The sequence below is a fragment of the Rhinopithecus bieti genome, unplaced genomic scaffold (assembly GCF_001698545.2).
Source record: "Rhinopithecus bieti isolate Rb0 unplaced genomic scaffold, ASM169854v2 scaffold_1037, whole genome shotgun sequence".
In the NCBI taxonomy this organism is placed as follows: Eukaryota; Metazoa; Chordata; class Mammalia; order Primates; family Cercopithecidae; genus Rhinopithecus; species Rhinopithecus bieti.
The window spans coordinates 211,614-220,459 of NW_016803268.1; the positions used below are offsets into that span (position 1 = coordinate 211,614).

Below are 8,846 nucleotides of genomic sequence, written 5' to 3' on the forward strand. Positions count from 1 at the left end.
GCAACAGGCCCAGGACACTGTGTGTGGCCACGGGCAGCAAGCGTGACAGGCCCGGGAGCCTGTGTGTGGACACGGGCAGCACGCGTGACAGGCCCGGGAGCCTGTGTGTGGACACGGGCAGCACGCGTGACAGGCCCGGGAGCCTGTGTGTGGACACGGGCAGCACGCGTGACAGGCCCGGTTTTTGCTTCTTCACTGAAGTTTTGGTGATGACACATAATTTTTTGTTTTTGTTCTTGAGACGGAGTCTCGCTGTGTTGCCCAGGCTGCACCATCTGTGCCTGTGAACACTCTCCCATCCCTGAAAATGGTTCTGTGCCTGGACCTTCCCTTTTTCCCCCCATCAGTCAATCCAGAGTTCTTACTAATTGACCTTTTGAGAGAACCAACTTTTGGTCTTACTGATTTTCTCCATTTTGTCCATATTCTATTCTATGCATTCCTCTCTTTGATTAGTTTCTTCCTTCTACACAGTTTGAGTTTAATTTGCTCTTTTTCTAGTTTAAGGTAGAAGTTTCAGGTAAATTTCTTGATTTTTAAACACTTCTAATTTAAAATGTACAATGATGAAGTTCTAATGATCGTTTCAGTTGCATCCCACAAATTTTGATAGGCTGTTATTTTCATTACCAATCAGTTCAAAAAATATTCTAGGCCAGGCCTGGTAGCTCACCTCTATAATCCCAGCACACTGGCTTTCAAAAAAAAATGGAAAACATTAGTCAGGTGTGGTGACACGCACCTGTAGTTCCAGCTACTCAGGAGGCTGAGGTGGGAGGATGGTTTGAGCCCAGGAGGTCGAGGTTACAGTGAGCTATAATTGTGACACTGAACTCCAGCTTGGGCAATAGAGCGAGACCATGTCTCTAAAAAACCAAAACACACATACCCACACACAGCAAAAACTGACACGGTTGAATGTAGAAATAGACAAATCCAATTATTGTTATTATTTATTTATTTATTTTTTGAGACGGAATCTCTCTCTGTCACCCAGGCTGGAGTCTAGTGGCACAATCTCAGTTCATTGCAGCCTCCACCTCCTGGGTTCAAGCAATTCTCCTGCCTCAGCCTCCCGAGTAGCTGGGATTACAGGCACCCACCAACTGCTAATTGTTGTATTCTTTTTTTTTTTAGATGGAATCTAGCTCTGTCACCCAGGCTGGAGTGCAGTGGTGCAATCTCAGCTCACTGCAAGTTCTGGCTGCCAGGTTCAAGCCATTCTCCTGCCTCAGCCTCCTGAGTAGCTGGGACTACAGGCGCCCGCCACCACACCGGCTAATTTTTTTGTATTTTTTTAGTAGAGACGAGGTTTCACTGTGTTAGCCAGGATGGTCTCGATCTCCTGACCTCGTGATCCGCCTGCCTCGGCCTCCCAAAGTGCTGGGATTACAGGCATGAGCCACCGCGCCCGGACCAATTTTTGCATTCTTAGTAGAGATGGGGTTTCACCATGTTGGCCAGGCTGGTCTCGAACTCCTGACCTCAGGTGATCTGCCCACCTCTGCCTCCCAAAGTACTGGGAGCTGTAATCCCAGCACTTTGGGAGGCCAAGGCGGAAGGATCCATTGAGCCCAGGAGTTCAAGACCAACCCAGGCAACATAAAGAGATCTTGTCTCTGAATAAATAAAATTTTAAAAGAGAGACACACCATGTTTCTCACCGATGCATTCACATTCAAAACCATTCAGTCCTAAGTAGCTGTTCAATGTGTCTCATACTTCTGTTTATTAAGAGCTATTTAACAGAATGCCAATAAACATTTCTATTATATTATTTCCAAATATGAGTTGTAAGGGCAAAAAAGTACAGAATGCTTAAATTAAGATCGATGTGTGCCATTGGATGAAATTCTTTGAAATTCCTAAGAACACAAGCACGATAAGCAGACGCTCATCCACAGAGGCTGTTGGTGTTACTGACACTCAAAACTCACTCCAGAAAGTCCACAAGGGTGTGTGTGGTTTCTGACCTTACGGACTATTATTCTGTCAACTCATGAACCACAGTTTCTCAGTTCCCACCAACACAAATATAAATACCAAAAAGATTACATATTTAAATGGAAAAAACAAAAAAGCATTAAAAGAACAAGCTGAGCACAGTAGGGTATGCTGTAGTCCCAGCTGCTCAGGAGGCTGAGGCAGGAGGATCACCGTCAGGGAAGATCTATGTGAAGACACTATAGAGAGATAGATGTGTAACAATGAGAAAAGTGGCTCCGGTATCTTTCAGCACACAGAAATTAAAGAAGTTAAAGAACAAACAAACTGAGAAAATACGTTAAAGACAATTGATAGCAAGCTTTCACGTACAAAAAGATTGTTTAAACTCCCTATAAAAAGGCAAAGGAGGCCGGGCGCGGTGGCTCAAGCCTGTAATCCCAGCACTTTGGGAGGCCGAGACGGGCGGATCACGAGGTCAGGAGATCGAGACCATCCTGGCTAACACGGTGAAACCCCGTCTCTACTAAAAAATACAAAAAACTAGCCGGGCGAGATGGCAGAAGCCTGTAGTCCCAGCTACTCCAGAGGCTGAGGCAGGAGAATGGCGTAGACCCGGGAGGCGGAGCTTGCAGTGAGCTGAGATCCGGCCACTGCACTCCAGCCTGGGCGACAGAGCCAGACTCCGTCTCAAAAAAAAAAAAAAAAAAGGCAAAGGATATAAACAGGTTGTCACAAAGAGAAATATACATGGTCAACGAGTATATAGCTAGGTGCTGCATTTCACTAACAAAAAAGTGTAAAATAAAATAATGTGATATCATTTTTGACAAATTATATTGACAAAAATTTAAAAAGACTTATGGGGCCAAGCACAGTGGCTCATGCCTGTAATGCCAACACTTTGAGAGGCCAAGGTGAGAAGACTATTTGAGCCCAGGAGTTCAAGGTTGCAGTGAGCTAGGATTGTGCCAATGCACTTCAGCCTGGGCAACAGGGCAAGATTCCATCTCAAAAAAAAAAAAAACAAAACAAAACTTTCAGTAACTGCTGTGAATCTACCAAATTACTGAACCTTGAAGGTGGTCTTGGGGACCCCTAAAGGTGGAATTGATGTGAGAAGGGCAGTCAACCAAGCATGGTGACTCACGCCTGTAGTTCCAGCACTTTGTGAGGCTGAGGTGAACAGACTGTTTGAGCGCAGGAGTTCTAGACCAGCCTGGGCAACAAAGTGAAACCTCATCTCTACAAAAAAAAAAAAATATTAGCCTGGCGTGGTGACACCCACCCGTAGTCCTAGATACTCAGGAGGCTGAGGTGGGAGGATCACAGAGTCCGCAGAGGCAGAGTTACAGATGGAGGCCAGGGCTCAGGAGAAAACGGCACAGGACCACATGTGCAAACCATGCAGTCAAACTGGTTACTTCCCCGTGCCAGAAACGTGCTGCCGGAGATGCAACGAAGAGTAAGACTAACCCACTGGGTTAGGCTGATGGGGATGCAGCGGAGAAGAGCAAGGTCCTGGGTTAGGCAGGGTTGTTGCGAGGATTAAAGGAGAGTGCTCGCAGAGGCCTGGCAAGTCCTCAACTCCGCAACTGAGAGAAACCCACTCTTGCCCCTACGCCAAGGCCCCATCCCCACGGTGGCCCCAGGCCCCATTTAACCCCGCCCATGCCATCCCCTCGCCCTCATGTCCTTAGCCACGCCCTGTAGCGTCATGGCCCCAAGACAGCCACGTGGCTGCAGGCCCGTTTAACCCCGCCCACATCGTGGCCCGGCCCCGCTGACGTTGGTCACGCCCTTGGCATTAAGGCCCCGCCTTCCCCACAGCCCGGACCCCGCTTAACCCCGCCCATCCGGTCGCCCCGCCCCGACGACATGACCCCGCCCCATCCCTTTGCCCCGCCCCTGATGGGATGATCCCGCCCACCTCACCGGGGTTAGAACCCAATTTAACGCCGCGGCCCGCCGTCCTGACCTCACGCCACCGCCCACCCGCGTCGCCCCGGCCCCGACGCACGGCCCCGCCCTCCCCACTGCAGCCGGGACCCACGTCACCAGACCTACCCCTGGCATGACGACCCCCCGCTCCCCGACCCAAATGGACGCTCGTCCCGCCCCGCGACGTCACGGGCCACCCCGCCCCCACCCGGGTCGCCGCGCTTCTCACCAGCTCGAAGCGGTTGTTGACTCGGACGCCCTCCTTCCCTGCGCCCCCGGGGCGCCGGACACCCAGCTCCGGCTTGGGCCCTTCTTCTTCCGCGTCATCGTCATCACGGAGGTCGAACTGCAGGGCGCTGGGCCCGATGGGCTCCTGGCCGCGCTGTTCCCCCCTCAGCCTCCGGAGGGCCCGGCGCGACATAGGACCGAACGACCAGGACGTCTGGAGAGAGGGAGAAGGAAGCGCAGAAAACTCGGCGGTCGGCGCGCCTGCGCACTCCTGGCGCGGGTGGGGGGCGGGGGAGCTGGCTGCGGCGCCTGCGCACTCCTGGCGCGCGGGGTGGGGCGGGGCCTGGCGTGCGGCGCCTGCGCGTTGCGACTCACCGGAACTTCCCCGCCTCAGCCGCGGCGTCTGGGCCGGCTCCGGTGGGTCCGGGCCAGGTCTCGGGAAAACCGGGTGCCTGCGCGCCGTGGACCTCTGGCTTGGAGAGGTGCCCCGCGGGGATGACGGGCTTTGATGCGGGGTAAGGGCGCGCAGCCGGCGACCGTCGGCCCTGCTCGGCCTTGCCCATCCGTGTGGTCCGGAACCCGCAGCCGCGTTCGGCCCGCCAGAGCCCCCCGCCAGGGCCTGTCCCCGCTCTGGGCCTGGAGCATTACAGCTGCGTCCCGGACGCTGCTAGTTGGTCCTTTTCGTGTCACGGTGTCATTCAAGTGATCTAGCCGTCGATGCCCACCTCTGCCCTGGCCTGAAGCCGCCGCCCCTCGGGCACCAGTGAGGACGCGGCCCTCACTGCCCGCCTGAGGCCTCGTTAAGGACAGTGGTTCTGAGCAGTTCCAGGATAGGCCGCCCGCGTTTGTCACGATCTAAGGGCCGGGCGCGGTGCTCGCGCTTGTAATCCCAGCACTGTGGGAGGCCGAGGTGGGCGGATCACCTGAGGTCAGGAGTTCGAGACCAGCGTGGGCAACATGGTGAAACAGTCTCTACTAAAAATACAAAAATTAGCCGGGCGTGGCCGCGCACGCCTGTCATCCCAGCTACTCGGGAGGCTGAGGCTGCAGTGAGCCGAGATCGCGACACTGCACTCCAGTCTGGGCCACAGAGCCAGACCCTGGCTCAAAAAAAAGAAAAAAATAAAGTAGATGAGGCTGAGATAGGGCTCGGTTCAGTGGGCGGATGGCACAGCTTCCTGTGCCGGGGGTTGGGGACACGGGGGCAGGAGGGCACAGAGAAGACAGGTACCAGCAGCCTCCTGCCCAACTTACCCCGGCTTCATGAGCCCAGGGAGCAGCCCTGGTGGGCCGGCCTGGCCCCTCCCAGGATGAGTTAGGGTGTTAGGGTTTTATTTTATTTCCTGAGATGGCCTCTTGCTCTGTTTCCCAGGCTGGAGTGCAGTGGTGCGATCTCTGCTCACTGCAACCTCCATCTCCCAGGCTCAAGCAATTCTCCTGCCTCAGCCTCCTGAGTAGCTGGGACTACTGGCATGCATCACCATGCCCGGCTAATTTTTGTACTTTTCGTACAGATGGGGTTTCACCATGTTGACCAGGCTGGTCTCAAACTCCTGACCTCAAGTGATCCGCCCACCTCACCCTCCAAAAGTGCTGGGATTACAGGCTTGAACCACTGCACCCAGCACAGGTTAGGGTTTTAACGTGGGCTTTCATTTCCAAGTGTTGCTGTATGAATTAGAACCCAGTCTCCCCATGATAGGGAGTGTGAGCCCCTGTAGAACTAGAACAGTCGTCCTTACCAAGCACTACACATTAGCTTATTGCTGGCTGTGTGACCAGAGGAGATTGCTGATCCTCTCTGTGCGTCTTCTTATTTTTAAACAGGAATAAAAATACAGGCCAGAGAGTCCGTGAAGTACTTACACACGTGCTAGAAGCTGGCTATTTTTACTGGGGGGCTCTAATTTTGCGTGTTTGGATTTCCTGGACCCCAGCTGTTTGAGTATTTTCTCCCGCAGGCCCATCTGTTGCAAGTCAGGTCCCTCCTGACCTCCAGGCTCCACGGCCAGCATTACAGCCTGGAGTCAAAGCTCCTGGGTGAGCTGTGTATCTTTGGCCAAATTCTTTCACCTCGTTGAGCCTCAGTTCCCTCATCTGTAAGGTGAGATGATGGTAGAACCTCACGGAGGAGCAGAGCAGAGCCCTGTAACAGGCTGAGCCGGGCGCAGGTGAGCAGACAGCACTCAGCACAGGGCCTGTCTAGAGCCTGCAGTCACACTGCTCCAGCCCCTGTGAGTCCTCCCTGAAGAACAATAGGGATCTGGGAAATGAGACCAAAGTGTCCCCCAGGCCAGCAGGTGTGGCCAGAGGAGCTGATGGGCAGTAGTCTGTGCTGTCCGCATGCAGCCCTGACTGAGGTGGGCAGGACCACGAAGCTGGTAGAGCCAGCCAGGGCTGCATGGACAGAACAGGCCTGGAGCTCTCACCTGGTGGGCACCTGACTGTGCTTTTCCTCGTCCTGGAGGGCAGGTGGCCCCTCAAGCCCAGCTATAGCCTTGGGAGAACATGCCCACTGCCATGCTGGGTGAATCCTCAGTGCACATCCCAGACAGAAGACTGTGAGACATCCTTTATTAGGCCAAGAGTGGCCACGTGCACAGATTGACAGCCGCTCCTCCCTGTACTGGGACCACCCAGCATCTTCAGGAGCCTCTGAGCCAGAGGCGAGTGAGGACAGCACCAGAGTGTGGGAGGGGAGGAGGGACAGGACAGATGTGGTTTGGACCCCAGGGAAAAGGCAGGGAGCAGCGTGGCCCGGACTTTTTTTTTTTTTTTGAGACAGAGTCTCCCTCTGTTGCCCAGGCTGGAGTGCAGTGGCACAATCTCGGCTCACGGCAAGCTCTGCCTCATGGGTTCAAGTGATTCTCCTACCTCAGCCTCCCATGTAGCTGGGATTACGGGCACTTGCCACTATGCCTGGCTAATTTTTGCATTTTCAGTAGAGACAAAATTTCATCATGTTGGCCAGGCTGGTCTCAAACTCCTGACCTCAGGTGATCCTCCCTCAGCCTCCCAAAGTGCTGGGATTATAGGCGTGAGCCTGGCCAGACCTTTCAAACAGAGGCGGGGGGTGCCTCTCACAGGGACCCCACCCACTCAGAGACTTCCAGGTGCCTCTGCTGCCCGAGTGCCCACAAAGGGAGAGCAGAGGCATGCAGGGCGCTCTGGTCCAGCTAGGAGCCAAGATACCCTATCCCCACCTAGAGGTTCACAGAGGAGGGAAAGTAGCTGTTCTCATTCCTGGGGATGGAGAAGAGAATGGGAACATGGGATGCAGTCTGTGCTGGGATCTAGAACCTTCTGCTCTCTCCCCTCGATGAGAAAACCCACTCCCTCCCTCTCTTTCCTCCCTGGCAGGGAATCCTGAGAAGAAACAGCCTCCCCCAGGGAGGGTTCTGAAGTGCGCCTGAACCCAAATGAGCTCTGGGGCCAGGAAACGGTGTATATAAATATATAGGCTGTGTATATATATTATAAATGTATCTATATATGTATATATGTACATGCACAGCTCAGAGCATCCTAGCCTGGTACAGGGGCTGCCTGGTGCCTCCTGGAGGCCTGGCCTGCTGGGGCTATCACTTGAAGTCAAGAGTCCTGGTGTTAGGGATGTAGAGGGATTGGGTCTGGCGACTGCGTCGTGGCGTAGTGTTGAGGACGTCCACGCTCTTGCGGCTGGAACGCACCACGTCGGCCACAAAGCTGGTGCACTCACTGCAGACATCCTTCAGGACACAGCCGTGGGCGTAGATGTGGGGGAACGCCTCCTCCACGCTCTGCCACTGTGGCCCTTGCAGAGATCTGGGGGGCGGGAGAGGGCAGTCAGGGAGAGGAGCCAGCCAGGGTGCAACACCCCCTCCCTGACTGTGCATCCCACAGCCCCCTCCTGGCTGCCTTTCACCCTAGGCCTCCCCTTGGCCCTCAGGCAACAAACACAGCTGGCAGCGTTCATCTCAGCAAAGACTCTCCCCCGACCACCCGAGTCCAGTTTCCATCTCATACTACTCAGCCTCCCAGAGCTCTACAAAATGATCTGTCTCTGCCTTGGATTTCCATTTCCTTGGGGTGTCCTAGCACACAGAGACAAAGCCAGCCCCCTCCACCCCAGCTCTCAAGTTCCTGTTCACGCTCGACCACCACAGTGACTCAGCACAAGGCAAAGAACGCACTGAAAGATGTCTCTTCTCTGGGTTGGCGTGGTTTTGGCCGCTGATACCCTCTGAGGACTCTCAAAGCCCAGTGTGTAGACAGGGATGTGTCCAAGCTTCTTAGAAGGCATCTTCATCTGCAGCAGAGGGAGGAGCTATGAACCAGGCATCCCCACAGACACATTCAGGGTACACTCGGTGCTAAGGAACCTCCCTCCCCAATCTGGGACCTGCGTGGCAGCCAGAGCTGCCTGGAGAATATTTGTTGTCTCTATGCTCTCCAGTGTCTCCTCTGTGCCTTTTGTCTGAAGACTGGCACGTGATTCCTGCTTGCTGCTCATCGGCAGGGGCTTCTTAGAGGGCACACACCGTCCCGTTTTATACCATACAGATCTACCACCATGCACTGCACATAATCCACATTTAACATGGATGCGGTGGAAGCTTCTCCATTGCCGAGTGGCAGGATATAGAGTAAGACTTTTAAAATAGTGGTAGTAAAAGTCTTGCTTCTGAACTGAGGCCTGAGGGTTAATATATATATATATATACATATATATATATATACATATATATATATAT

At 54.0% G+C, this 8,846-nt stretch overlaps 2 protein-coding genes across 4 annotated transcripts in view; both read right to left on the reverse strand.

Moving 5' to 3' along the window:
- Positions 1-4,415, reverse strand: part of TCF25 (TCF25 ribosome quality control complex subunit) — a 35,230-nt gene extending 30,815 nt beyond the window's left edge. Inside the window, 1 exon segment of the mRNA XM_017871192.1 lies at positions 4,115-4,415. Coding sequence (XP_017726681.1) covers positions 4,115-4,306 — 192 coding nt within the window. The 5' untranslated portion in view covers positions 4,307-4,415.
- Positions 4,416-6,670: 2,255 nt separating this feature from the next.
- Positions 6,671-8,846, reverse strand: part of SPIRE2 (spire type actin nucleation factor 2) — a 49,303-nt gene continuing 47,127 nt past the window's right edge. For 2 of the 3 annotated variants that reach the window (XM_017871201.1, XM_017871204.1), the window contains 2 exons: positions 8,286-8,401; positions 6,671-7,917 (listed from right to left, as the gene is read on the reverse strand). In XM_017871201.1, the coding sequence (XP_017726690.1) occupies positions 7,695-7,917; positions 8,286-8,401 (339 nt within the window). In that variant the 3' untranslated portion in view covers positions 6,671-7,694. The remainder of the gene's footprint in view (positions 7,918-8,285; positions 8,402-8,846) is intronic. The other variant, XR_001885403.1, reaches the window with a different exon arrangement.